The sequence below is a fragment of the Brassica rapa genome, chromosome A09 (genome assembly GCF_000309985.2).
Source record: "Brassica rapa cultivar Chiifu-401-42 chromosome A09, CAAS_Brap_v3.01, whole genome shotgun sequence".
NCBI lineage: Eukaryota > Viridiplantae > Streptophyta > Magnoliopsida > Brassicales > Brassicaceae > Brassica > Brassica rapa.
Window position 1 is genome coordinate 44188620 of NC_024803.2, and position 13825 is coordinate 44202444.

Consider the following 13825-nt stretch of genomic DNA (forward strand, 5'->3'; position numbering starts at 1 on the left):
ACTCCTGCATGGTAAATTTCCCCTTTATATAACAGCAAGAAAACAAAAACGTCTTGTATATATGGTTTGACTGATTTGTTCCCCAATTAGGAAAAATATGCTGATTTGTTCTTTATATTAATCAACTGTAGTGTGTCCCCACAGTAAATATTATAATGTTTTTTTTTATAGTAAAAGGTTTATGTCAAGTGTTATGAGAATTACACAAAGAAGGAAAAAAATATTTTATGACAATTGCGACTGACGCTGTCTTGTAATGATCGTTGGACTTAGGTTTCTAGATAAACTAATAACCAATCTTGCATTTAAATACAAGTTCATAGCCAACAATATAACGCGTTGTCCCATATAGAAATTTTTTTTTACAGAAAGCGCTTTAAAATAGAGATTTAGAAGGGACTGACTAAAACCAGAATCATATAAAGAGGAAAGTAAAGAACATCTTATTTTACGAATTAGAAGAAACTGATAAACTCAAAGGCAAACATAGCAAATAGAAGAAGCGAAAGCTTGAGAGAGAGTGAAGAGGAAGGCGACGACGCTGAAGTCTTTGGTGGCTCCCTCGGGTCACCTCCGTTGCGCGGTCCGGAAAAATCCGTGTCTGCTCAATGTCAATAAACTCGAATATATTAGTACCAAATGATGAGAAAATGCTTAGAAAATAAAACTTTTCAAGTATTAAAGAAAATGTGTGCTTTACCATCAGGCATGCCATCAGGATCCATCGAACTTGTCGGAGAAGTGGCCGGACCGAAAGAAGCAGAGCCTGAGAGTAACGTATGTTAATGAATGTTAATAATGAACTTTGTTAATACTCGGGTCAACAAAAGTATTTACTAAACATTTACGGGTCCTTCGGATAATCCGGTCTACGTGATGTCAATAAACTCTATAATGTAATTAACTATTTATGAGGAAAATGGTTTGGAGTTATAGAATTCTGTTACTTTACCTTCAGGATTTTGGGTTTCCGTAGGAGGAGAAGTGGTTGGACCGACAGACGCAGGGCCTATAAGTCATAAACATTGATCTTATATGTTAATATACAGAAAGTAATTCGTAAAGAGATTAAAATAAACTCATGAAATTATCCTTAACAATTTACCTGGAGAATAAAGGAGTGCTGAAGAAGCTGCGAGATTTCACAAATGTTTACGTTAACAAAAAAAAAGAAAGAAATTAAAATATATATAGATATAAAACAGCGGAAACATAATATAAAATAGACTCAATATTTCAAAAATATCTAACAAAGAGTTAGATACGTACCTTTGCATTGAACGGGGACACCACATGCACGAGGAAGAGAGATGGCTAGAGTTCGGTTAATAGGAAGATCGAGTGGCACGTTTGCGGTCACAATCATACACAAACAGTCCATACTGGTTCCGGTTAACGTTTTAAGAGCCCTACAACAATCCGAAGTCGTAGAAGTAGCACCTCCCGTTAGAAAACTCATGCACCCTGTAACGCTAGAGAGCATGGTTGGTGAACATGGAGTGTTGATTTGAGCAAGACTCATCAGTACTGGAGAATTTGAAAGTAGAGAGAAGATTAGAGCTGAGATTAGGAATGATTTGGGATCCATTTTGTTCTGTTTAGTGGTTTTGGCAAGCTGAATCTTTTTTCTCTATTCAAGACCAAATGGTCATGAGGTTTTTATGATTCCTTGTGTGAATGATATATATAGAGGATAGAGGAGGCTAGTAAAGTAATTCATGGAAGTTGGTTTTGTTTTGACATTTGAAGCTCAATTCACCTTAACTAACTTTTACCACTGAAAGCTAGTTTTTAGCCTTTAGGTTAGGTTCTGTAAACCAAAGTCCATCAACCATAAATGTTTGATCATATATACACGCATACTAAGAAAAATGTTTGCTATGCTTATTAAAAGAAAAAAGAGATTACGATGATTTGGTTATATATTTTAATTATTTAGCTAATAACACTAAGGTTTCTTGAAGCCAAGCGTCCTACCATTTTGGACTTGAGTTCGTTAGTTAACACGTACATTGATTGATTATTTCTGGTTATGGTAGAAGTAAATTCTGAATAAATTAACTCCAGTATTACTAGTTGTTCCAAATGTAGAAAGAGCTTGTGAAGTGTTTTGAATTAGTCGTATGGAAACATTAATCAACGTTTGACGTTTTGTCTATGCATTTATAATCATCGTTCACTTTTAATACTTAACACATGCAGTTCTAAATTCTAATTCATTTGCGTATGCAGGGTATGTTAGTCTTTGTACGTGAAACAAAACCGCCAAAAACCCGAGGGGGACTTGATATTTAAATATCAAACTGACGGTAAAATAAACAAATAAAGACAAAATCCGGGGCAAATAAAGACCGTTTGGTTGATCGAAAGTTACTGTCTTTTTTTTGTCGGATGGTCTGATGTTGATGTCAAAATGTGTTCTGTATAAATCTGTCACTGAAGAGGTGAGTATATGGGGCTGGCCTTTGCAGACATCAGTATTGTTCGGTCAGGTTTCTCCACAAGTTCAATCACGGTGTTATCAGGCCGAGTCACTGAGGTAAATCATTTAGATTCAAATCTCAATGCTTTATTTGTTTAGTATCTGTTTGTGTAAGTCTTTGTTCTTGTTCTCTTGTTTGTGATGTTCTTCTTGAAGTGGTCAGAAGGGAGATTCGGTTACTCTATACGTGAGGCCAATACTTCGTGGGGGAAAACTAAATGGAGCACATCGGTTCTCCAACTTGATCCCAACACGTGGGTTCTTGAGTATAACCTAAGCTCGGTGGTGGAGGGTTCGACTTTGGTGTCACTAGCAACTGATCTTCTGGCACACATGATGTTCCAAGCAGCAAAGAATGTTAACCGGGAGCTTTTCTGGATGTTTTCAGCCTCACGGAATCTTATAGTGTAGTGGTATTAGAGGGTACCACAATGACACCAACTTAGAAGCTTATAAGGAACAAATGGATTGGTTTTTTTGGTTTCTTCATTCCAAGCATTGACATCTTGTCATCTTTTAGGTCGTATAGTCATGAACATAAGTTCTTGTGACTGTTACTGACTTACTGTGTAGCTGTTTCATATTCGAAAGATAATTCATTTTTTTGGTTAATCCATCACTTTTACCATTTAAAATGTAAATAAATTGACAAAAGGTATTTTAGTATATTCATGGGTATATCAAGTGAGATAAAGCTTAAAGGAATCACTGATGTAAGAAAAAGCTTAAAAGAGTCACTTCTGTATAGAAAACACAATGACATTTATAAACTTGATAATCTCTAGCTGAAATTTTGTTTTATCATTTTTAGTAAAATAAACAAATGGACTCTAACCAGCTGCTTCATAGGGATTGGTAAGTCCACAAAATTGTAAGATTGCAATCCGGCACTAATTACTTATTAAGAGGGTTTGAAAACGATCTTGAATCGGACTGTGTATTATGGAATTATCTACAACTTTCACAACTTCAAGAATCATGTGAAATCTTGATATGTCTCCCACTAATGGAGCGTTTTTGTCGACAAGTTTCTACATGTCCCTACAATGACAACAACCCTAACTCCCTAAGTGATAGAGATTGACACCCCCAGCCCAAGGAAAACAACCACACATTTTGCATTTGATGAGATTCCTCTTGTGATAAATCCAATAAAACTATATGATGAATTCAAAATAATACAAAAATAGATATTGATCCCAAAATACATAAGAAAATGACAACTTGTGGGCTAAATAATGTTGTACACTCTATCTGACACCTTGACACCACTTCTTATTTATACACCAAACAATGATAAGGTCATAAAGGCCCCTAGTATTAAAATAATATTTATAAGTTCCATACTATTGTCCAACTAGTATGTAGTATCAATATTTGTTTGTATAAATATTCATGAGTGATGTTGTGTGACTTGTCACTCACCCAGATCCCAGTTTTGACAGGGGGTAACATCGATATAGATTGATAAAATCTAAGTATCGCTGTTGGTTAAAGAAAGTTGCCATGTATAGATTTCTCAAGTAGTATTCAATGATATTATTCGGTTATTTGGGCTTTTGGAAATTCTATTGAACTTAACCAAAGTTTTATATCAGTTAGATTTTAGTTTAGCTTATTTAAAAAAAATTGGATAAATTCAGTTAAATTAGGTTAATTTTAGTTAGTTCGGTTCCAAATTTAGTTAGTTTGGTTAGTTTGATTCGGATTTTTGGTAAGGTTTGATTATAACTTTTGGAGGTAAAAGTAGAAAACCAAAGTAATTAATTGATTGTCAGCTTAAACCGGAAACCAAATTGAACAAAAAATTACCGAATCAAATCAAATTCTAGAACCAAATTGAACGAAAGCCGAAAATTTTGGCAAGTTCAAAAAAAAATCTCAGCATAGTGACAAGCATCACGATTTAACTGGAGAAAAATAAAATATTGAACTATAATTTAATTCTTAACTATATTCGAAACAGTCAGTAGGTTTTCTATGTAACATATAAAAAAAACTAAGTTTGTAATTTGTTTTAAGATATGCTTGTGGAACGCTTCTTGTCAAAGAGCACATTCATCTGATCATCGGACATCATATCATCTGGTGAATGTTTTGCTAATCAAAAGAGTACTTTGAAGTTTTAGAAAGAAAAAAAAAGAGTACTTTCAAGTGAAGGGAAAGACAAAGCTTAGTTAAGATGCGGAAAAATCTGCAGTGCAGTGAGTCAGTATAATTTGCACAAACATCGATCTCTCGTCTTTGAGTCATGAGATGACCACACTTTAGGTAAGCCAAGAAAATACCCCCTCGTGAGTTATTGCTGTTTTGCAAGGACAATGATTCTTCTTCTTTTGCAATTTTTACTCGGTGTATTATTTTCTTGAAATCTCAATATGAAATGAAGTAATTACATCCACGAATTTTGTTTTTGCCATTATATTCAGAATAAGTGGATATACAAAAAGACAATAAAATGTTACACTTTTTTGGATTCTAATTATTGAAGTGTATATATCCACATTATTGACCTTCACTATGTACATTCAAGTATTTATGTAGAAGAAGAGAAAATTATATACAGAAATGAAGTAGATACTGATTTTTTATAATTTATAGTAATATCCAAAGTAATGTACTAGTATAAACTCTGGAGTCATTACCCTTATTATTATGATATATTTCCTCATCATCTGGAATCATTATCATTATATGGCACATTAGATAATGAAAACATATACATATCTTCATCTCTATTTAAATTATTTTTCCATCTTTCAATTATAAACAAACAAATAGCTTTGTGGTCCTTTAGTTTTACATGTAGGCTTCCTCAAGCTCAGATTCACTATCTCAACATAAACTATAGACAAAAAAGAAAATATAATTTCTTATTAAATTTACAATATTATATTTCGAACTGAGAATTCCTTTTTATTTATAGATTGTTTGTAGTATTACAGATGATAATTTATTTTATTAAAATTTAACAAAAATCATAACTAGATTCACTAACGACAATATAATATGGATTTTTTTACCAAAAAGAACAGAATATGGGTTTTGTTAACTATATAAAACCAACTTTAACAAACCAAAATTAGCAATTTAAGATTAGAATTAAAATGAACAGATTTACTTCATGCATCCGGTAATGATTCATATAATTTTCATAATTTTGTGTAAGTTTGTATTTCATCTAAAATAAGTAGGCATAATAAAGATTAATATAATTTGGTTTTAACATTTACAGCAACGCACGATGCATGGAGTAAACAAGTATGCAAATGAGTACATGGTCGTACTCGTGCATCATATATAAAGACATTCATGGCCACCTAGCTAATCCACTTGCTCAATACATTATCCCATATCTCTCTAAAAAAACACAACGCCAAGAATCATGTGGAAAAGCTTCCATCATTGCTTCCCATCAAATCTCAATAATCCCTCCTCATCTCCGTCGGACGCCGCCGCCTCCGACGACGATCCCAACCGTCCATCCATTCTTCTCATCAACAACTTCAACCTCCTCTACAGCGACTCCTCCCCCACTGACCGCCCCATATCCAAGCGCCTCATCGACGCCGAACCTTCCTCCACCACGACATTCACTGCCTCGACCTCCACCGCCGCTTATTCTTCTTCCGCGTCCTTCGATGAATCCGATGATTACGATTTTACCCCTGAACACTCTCCCCCTCCTGACTTAACCTCCGTTCTCGCCTCCAGTCGCTTCTTCGTCTCTTCCCCTGGCCGTTCTAACTTAATCACCGACTCGCCGGATCTCCGTCCCCGGTTTAACTACGAAACTGCCACTGCCACGACTACTACTAGGCTTCTCACTGGAGGAACCGCCGTGAAACAATACGTGCAATCTCCTGATCCTTACAACGACTTCAGGCGATCGATGCAGGAGATGCTTGACGCCGTTACAGACGCAGGAGATGTTCGCCGTTACGAGTTCTTGCACGAACTGTTACTCAGTTACCTCTCATTGAATGCAGCAGATACACATAAGTTCATTATCAGAGCTTTCGCCGACATTCTCGTCTCTCTCTTATCGGACGGTCACCGGACAAGCTGACGTGGGATGTTTTCATGCTATGTAGTAAAAAAAGTAATGTATGTTTTTTTTGGGATTAACGCTTTAGGACAAAAAAATATGTTAATGTAATTATTGTGTAATGATACGAGAAAATCGAGAGAGGCGTGGGGTTTTGTCTCGATCGCATGCAGTTAGATTTGTTTTAAACCTTTTAAAATAAAACATGTATTGTGAAACCTCATTGTGGATTTATCGTTTTCATCTGAAATTTTGATACTCGTTTTATCATTTTGAAGTGATAAAATTTTCGCCAGGTGCAAGTGCCATGACAAACAAAGAAAACTATGTCGACTGACAATTGGTACTATTTCATCTGTCCTAACGTATCAATTATATATAGAATCTAAAAAAAAATAGATTGACTTTCTTATGTTTTTCGTGCTGTTTTCACTTACATTCACATCGACACAAGAACTAAAATGGACATATATATGATAAGTTTTACATAGAGTTTTTTTTTTTTTTATTCATGATTTGTAAATTGTAGGTTGGATAAAAATATCACCAGTTTTTTCAATACGGTGGTTTAGTGCTATCATGGCGATAGACATATCTCATAGCTAGACGAACCATACAGTAGCATAATAAACACGAGTTCGACCAATAAGATGACCGTGATTGTGAAATTGGAACTTCTCGTAATTTAAATAAAATTTTGTATAAGTTTCTTGTTCTGCAATTGAACGAGGCAAATGAAATGCGTCCAAAAAATTATATGAATAATAAAACTTGAACATGAATGTTGGACAAGGTTGAGTGGATATAGTATATAGAATGACTCCAAACCACGTCTTAAGGCATCGAGAGACTCTTGTCGCATAAAGGCGCGTATTATATTATTAAGACTTATTTAGTGAAATAGAGTAGCTTAATTTTTGTTCATAAAATACTAAGATTTGGATATATCTAAATATAAAGATGTGGAATCACCATAGCCTATTGGTTAAGGTTTAAAAGCTTCTACACCTAGGTCTGGGGTTCGAATCCCAGACTATGCAATTTATTGCAGATTACAAGAAATCCAGGTTTCAAGTCCCGGAGAAAGTGTTTTATTAAACAATTATGCAGACTACATAGGAAAAGCTTGCAAGAGATCTTCAACATGGTGCAAGTAAATCTGGTCAGGCGGGGATCTTCATAGGACGGCTCAGATGATGCAGTTAGGCGTAGGTCTTCATAAGGCAGGTAGTATTGTCGGTTGTCGAATCGTCTATGTAATCTTTCCTATATCATAATTGTAAGATCATAATAAATCAGCGTTAAAAAAAAAAATATAAAGCTGAATTGTGTAAATAATAGAGGAAATCTATTTACAAAAATGTTTTTATATAAAAATAGATTCCGTGAATGACAACATCAATCTTAAAATATTTAGAAAATCTTAGCCACGTTCATTTTATTGTTCAATTTTTCTTAAGAAAAGGAAGCACATCAAAACATGGCTTATTTAGGAATGATGATACATACAAGTAATATATTAATCACTCGTATTCACAAATATTGAGATCTGTTAACTTTGTGATTCTTCCCCATGCAAGAGATTTTACACATAACACAAGGTGAGACAAAAAAAAACAAAATAAGAGAATCCTAAGATGGATGTTGGGTGAAGCCTTATAGCTAGGTCCATGCATATTTAGCCGAATTACTAATAAATTGTTCATTATGAGAGATAACTCAATTAGCCAAGCCAGATTATTAAAAGTAAATTAGAAGTATAAAAAGCATAAGATTATGTATATTCGATTTGTGCAAGACTTTAAAAGCACACTAACATTATCTTTTAAGCAAGCATACGGTTTTTGGCGCAGAAACTAAGCAAATTGCTTGTCTTATATACAATATAAGTTGGTATAATTAGTGCCTGATTTTAGGCCGCTTGTCTCCAACTCTACCTGGCCAAGTATATGTATATATGTTTGTGTGACATATGTGTGTTGCTCACATGTGCTTGAGAGAGATTAGTCTAGAGATATAGAAGAGTCGTGTTTTACATATATATATATGATATGCATATGATATACTATACATATTGCCTTTAATTATGCTGTTTGGTGATTCCAGTATAAAAAAATATTCATCAGACGAATTAAACTAATACATATGGTTGACTGAAACATGTGATATAGCATATGCTGCAAAGGCGAAAATAAAGAGTTTTTTTTCCTTCAACCTTCTTTTTTTTTTTATCGAAATCCTTCAACCTTCTTAACCAATGATTTTTAGCATTCGATTTTACAGTTGTAACTGTGTCTCCAGCCAACCAGTGGTAGTAGTCCAGTGGCGTTTGATGGACTAAAAACCTAATACGGCGAACCCTGGTTCGAATCCCGCTGGCCACACGGATATGGACTATTGCTTTCGGCTCATTTGAATATCCAAGAAAGGGTCTATCTGTGGGCTGTACCTTCACCCGGGGGTTAGGTCTGTGTCTTTAATAGACCCGAGTTTAACCCTTTTTTAGTCAAAAAAAAACTGTGTCTCCAGCCAAGTTCCACTCTCGCTCATATGGTTACCCTTATTTTAATTTAGTGAAAATAACTAAATAAAAAAATTTGAATCCAATTCATGAAGTAAATCCATCTTGAAAAAAATGATGATCTAAGAAATTGATAATCTTATTATATTCAAGATATTATAATATAAGTTTTTTCTTTCGTATAGCATTTAAAATGCGACTTATTTGGATTGATATTATTGTATGTCCTGTTTGAAAAAAATATCTAACTTACTTATAATTAATAAACTAGATTTTTTGAGCTAGTTTTTGTTTTTATTTATTTTTATATAAATATTTTGTTTTCAATTCTAAATTGGTATATATTATAATATATATGTGTCTATCAATTTTTAAAACATAATAAATTTACTGTATATTTTTTTCATTGAATATATTGTTTCAGAGTTTCACATGTATTTGTATCTTTTTCTATATATATATTTTCGGATTATTATTTCATTATTAAAATCGTAACTATATATATATAAGTTAGTAAAATATTGTTTTATTGTCATATTCAAATATATTGTAATATTTCACAAATTTAGAAAGTTTTTAAAAAATTAAACTTTTCGCTTCATAGATAAAAGATATTGTGGCTTCTGTTTTAATATATAAGATAAAAGTAAAAATTCATAATTACATATAGTGGCGTTTTACATTGTGAACAATAATATAAGTCGCATTAGAGTTATCGCAAGCTGGAATAGCTCTGTTGGTTAGAGCGTGTGGCTGTTAACCACAAGGTCGGAGGTTCGACCCCTCCTTCTAGCGCAGTTTTATGTTTTTATCTTCTTGACTTCTTGAATCAATCAAGTTTGCAATCTCATGAACGAATTTGTATGCATTTCACTTTTCACAAAAGCCTGTCCTCTAACTGTTTGAAAATTTCAATTAAAAAGACGAAGATCATCAAGAGAAATCTTCTCACGGTTATGTTATGTACAAGACCAATCATCTTTGTTTGCTCGTCGTGGATTCTTGAACTGTGTCGGTGCTTCGTTCTTGGCCACATTTGAGTTTTCGGGATTACATGCAGAGGAGAAGTATGATGCAGAGAAGGAAAGAGTTGTTGGTGCCATGGAATCGATTCGTGATTATTTGAGCAAGTGGAGAGGGCAGAAGAGTGTAGCTGGAGAAGTAACATTCTTCCTCTTTTGTTTTCATGTTTTGACAGTTGATGAATGAAGCTGAATGATATTTATAGTAATTCATCTTTATCAAAATGCACCATATAGTTTGTGATTTGATCAATTAAGCCCCCTTTAGTGAGGAAATTGATCTACTAACTACAGCGAATTTCTATGTTACAAACCCTTCTTGTGGAAAGAGGCAACCAGTTATTGAAAAATTGAAATGTTCATGAGCCAACGGAATGTACATATGAAGCCCAATATTTTTGTTTATACTGGGAAAATAGGCTATGGTTTGTGCTTATGTGTTTTAACAAAAATTCAAATGTCCATGGGCCGACGCAATTGTTATATTTCTCATTTTATTGTTTTTCATACCTGCTATGTTTTAAACATTATATACATGATATGTTCGTCTCACATTTATAAATCAATCCCAACAATTACCTTCTCCAATATATCAATGTATTTGTGTTGACTACCTTTCCGAACGGGTATGGAAGGAGGAACCAATTATATGTAATCACCTATGTATTGGCTATAAGAAAAGGCAGAACACTTGATTCATCTCTAATACATTGTTTGATCAGTCAAAGATATGTAAAAATGTGAAATGATGCGATAAATATCGAATGTTTAACAAACGCCACTAACTCAGTGAAAGTATCATTGTTTCTTGTCACTTACATCGATTTCAAAATTTGAAATTAGATATTAGAACCCAACAGAAAGGAGAAGATGAAATCGACTTTGTAGGAAGTTTCGTAACATATGAAAGAAATGTTTAGTGAGAATGAGAAGAAGTAAGTAAGAGTCTTGAGGGGTCACGTGAGTTGTTGTTGACATAATGCGTCAGACCAACTTAACTATAATATTTCCAAAAGTGGCTAAGTCAATTATTACTGTAATAATAATGTCACCACTGTTCAAAATCTATAACTAATTCACATGAATAGGTTAATAGATTGTAATCAGAGCTGATCGTACATAGTTGATTGTATGTACGTTTAACAGAGGTGAAATTGAAATTTTCAATTTCAGAGAACAGTCTAGTTTTTTCCTATTTATTGATTAGTCATAATTTTAAAATAGTCAACGTAAATTTCAAAATTACTATCAAAATAACATTAGATAAATTATCATGTGATTTTTTGGTTAAGTAATCATTGAGTTAACCGAATAGATCTCAACATACATTGTTTGATTACTGATGAAATCGAGATTTTAAAGAAAACAGTTCATGATTAAAAGGGTTGGTCAACTATGCATGCAAATTTATTTGAATTAAAGGTTATTTACAATCGTCATTAAAAGATAACCAAACTAAATAAGTACTACTACTTAAATGCAATAAGTGTGTTATAAATGAACAAACAAACATAATCATGTGACTTTTCATGCGATTAATAATGAAAAGTTTGAAATTAACTCGAAGTCGTCGCATTGTATATTACTAATAAATACTTCCTCCTTCCATGCAGATAGTATTTTATAATCATCTCTTCCAAAATATGGGTAAATACAAACAGAAGAGCCATAAAAGTAAAAGGTCACTCATGAGTCATGATATAGTTAAATATGTACTTTATTTATTTAAGTAAGTATGCTTTTATTTTCATCAAAGATACATTTTGATATCACATTCAATTATTTGTTCACGGGCTTCATCCTCTTTTCCTCCAGCTTTTCATTTATGTACATGCCTCTGTTTTCTTATTAATTTCCAGGATGAAGTTATTAGTTTTGATCAAAAGTAAGACTTCTATTTATCTTATTTTCTGTTAAGAAAAAATCGGACATCTGTTTTTGAAAGAATAATACTCCCTCCGTCTCTTTATAATTGACGTTTTAGCATTTTGATTTTGTTTCAAAATATTAGACGTTTCCTAAAATATAGGCAAATAATCTTGTGTTATGATCTGTCGTAATAATGAGTTGTATATACAAAATGTTAGATTAGGCACTGTCTTAATCTCCTAAATTTGTGTGAAAAATTGTTAAACGTCATTTAAAAGAAAACAGAGGGAGTATTTGATTAAGAAAATATTTAGTTCATAAAAACAAAGATTTACCTATTGTCTAGAAGAGAAAAAGAAACACGTTTTTGATAAACGTTGCGGATGTGAACAATTTGGCATTTTGCTATTCGGGTGTGACACTATTTTGTTGAATTGAATGATCTCTATCATTATGATAATCTTTTATACTTATTTTATAGTTTTACATCATTTATATCATAATTCTTTTAAAAAATATATATATTTCTTATCAGATTCGGTCGCTACGTAGTGGATTGAGTATCATACTAACTAGTCCGGGTCCATTTGCCAACATTGCATTCATCACCCAAAGACTTGAAATAGTTCTTCCTACATGTAGCTTGAATTTTTATCCCTGGAAGAACATATTTATTTTACCACAGATGTTAGTCCATGATCTCACGAAAAAATCAAAAAACATGTTAACATGTCTAAGTATTTACCTTTTTGTCTACAAATATTATTTCTGAAGTCTCACCAAACCTGGGATTGGATGGTTTCCAGGTATGCACCATTTTGGCGCTTGGATAAGCCACACCGTTTTCTATGGTTTAATATCATCAAGGTAAACAGTTTTTTGCTTGGAAGACATTATTATGAAAAAAATAGAAAACAGCGTGTTTGCTTTGAGGCTAGATGGCCAATATATATAGGAAACGTAAAGGGTGAGGGTTTAGGATATTCCTATTCAATTTAGTTAGAAAATATAGGCCGTTAGTTTAGGAAAATATCATAGCTTGAGAATCTAGGTTTTTCAAGTTATGGAAAATTAAAGATTTGAAAAAAAGATTAGCAACTACAATATTGATATGTTCAAGATATGGAACTATAACGATTGGTTGGGTATCTATAGTTTAGTATTTTCGATATAGGTTTGGTTTAAAATGTTGCGCCTTTTTTGGTTATTGATCTGGAAAAAATATTTGCAACTACAATATATTGTACAGTTGTTAATCCCGTTTAATTCTCAAAATTTGGAGATTTATTATTCATTTTTTTAATATACCGGTATTTAAACCCAATAGTTATCCCTACATATGACTGACATTTTGTAAAAATTAATAATTTAATTAATAAAATAAACAAATAATTATTTGGGGTTTAGGGGTTCGTTTGTAGCTTCATACTGTACATCTAAAAATTGAAGCTTCCAAATCTATGAACACGAATGTTATATATACTTGAAGTTTATTATCGATTGCAATACAAATGTATGGTTGAAGTTAATGATTGTAATTAAAACATTGAATTACATATTAATAGATAAAACATTTGTATTGAATAATGTAAGTTTTAATTTTGAAACCTGCAGAATCCAAAGTTGTAAGTTTTAATTTTGAAACCTGCAGAATCCAAAGTTCGTGAGGAGAACACAGGAATTTAAATGTTCAAGTGTCAGTGCTGATGGAACATGATGAATTAAATTTCAATATACAATTTTCTGAACATATAAAGTTAACAAAAAAGTTTATTTAATCTTTTTTGATGGCTACGATCGAAGGAAGGACTTTGATATGTATTCTAGAGTTGTTGAATTTGTTAACGTCGTATAGTTTTGGTGTAGATAAATAGATATGTTAA

General features: G+C 32.7%; 2 protein-coding genes, 1 long non-coding RNA gene and 1 other non-coding gene across 4 annotated transcripts; 3 read left to right on the forward strand and 1 right to left on the reverse strand.

The window, feature by feature from the left end:
- Positions 1-278: 278 nt before the first annotated feature.
- LOC103843600 (non-specific lipid-transfer protein-like protein At2g13820) lies at positions 279-1895 on the reverse strand. Its single transcript, XM_009120337.3, has 5 exons — positions 1270-1895; positions 1106-1132; positions 953-1009; positions 701-766; positions 279-601 (listed from the first exon to the last, which is right to left on the reverse strand). Exons 1-5 carry the CDS (start codon positions 1586-1588, stop codon positions 456-458), a joined length of 615 nt encoding a protein of 204 aa, XP_009118585.1. The 5' UTR covers positions 1589-1895; the 3' UTR covers positions 279-455.
- A 555-nt stretch (positions 1896-2450) lies between these two features.
- On the forward strand, positions 2451-4392 carry LOC103843601. The gene is made up of 2 exons (XR_004451253.1): positions 2451-2539; positions 2639-4392. It is a non-coding gene; the product is annotated as an uncharacterized LOC103843601 (long non-coding RNA).
- Positions 4393-5846: 1454 nt separating this feature from the next.
- LOC103843602 (transcription repressor OFP12-like) lies at positions 5847-13245 on the forward strand (the record flags this gene model as incomplete). Its single annotated transcript, XM_033279729.1, has 1 exon — positions 5847-13245. A coding segment is annotated over one exon (705 nt), but the record flags the coding sequence as incomplete, so codon positions are not given.
- Positions 9773-9846, forward strand: TRNAN-GUU. Its single transcript has one exon. It is a non-coding gene; the product is annotated as a tRNA-Asn (tRNA).
- Positions 13246-13825: the final 580 nt, after the last annotated feature.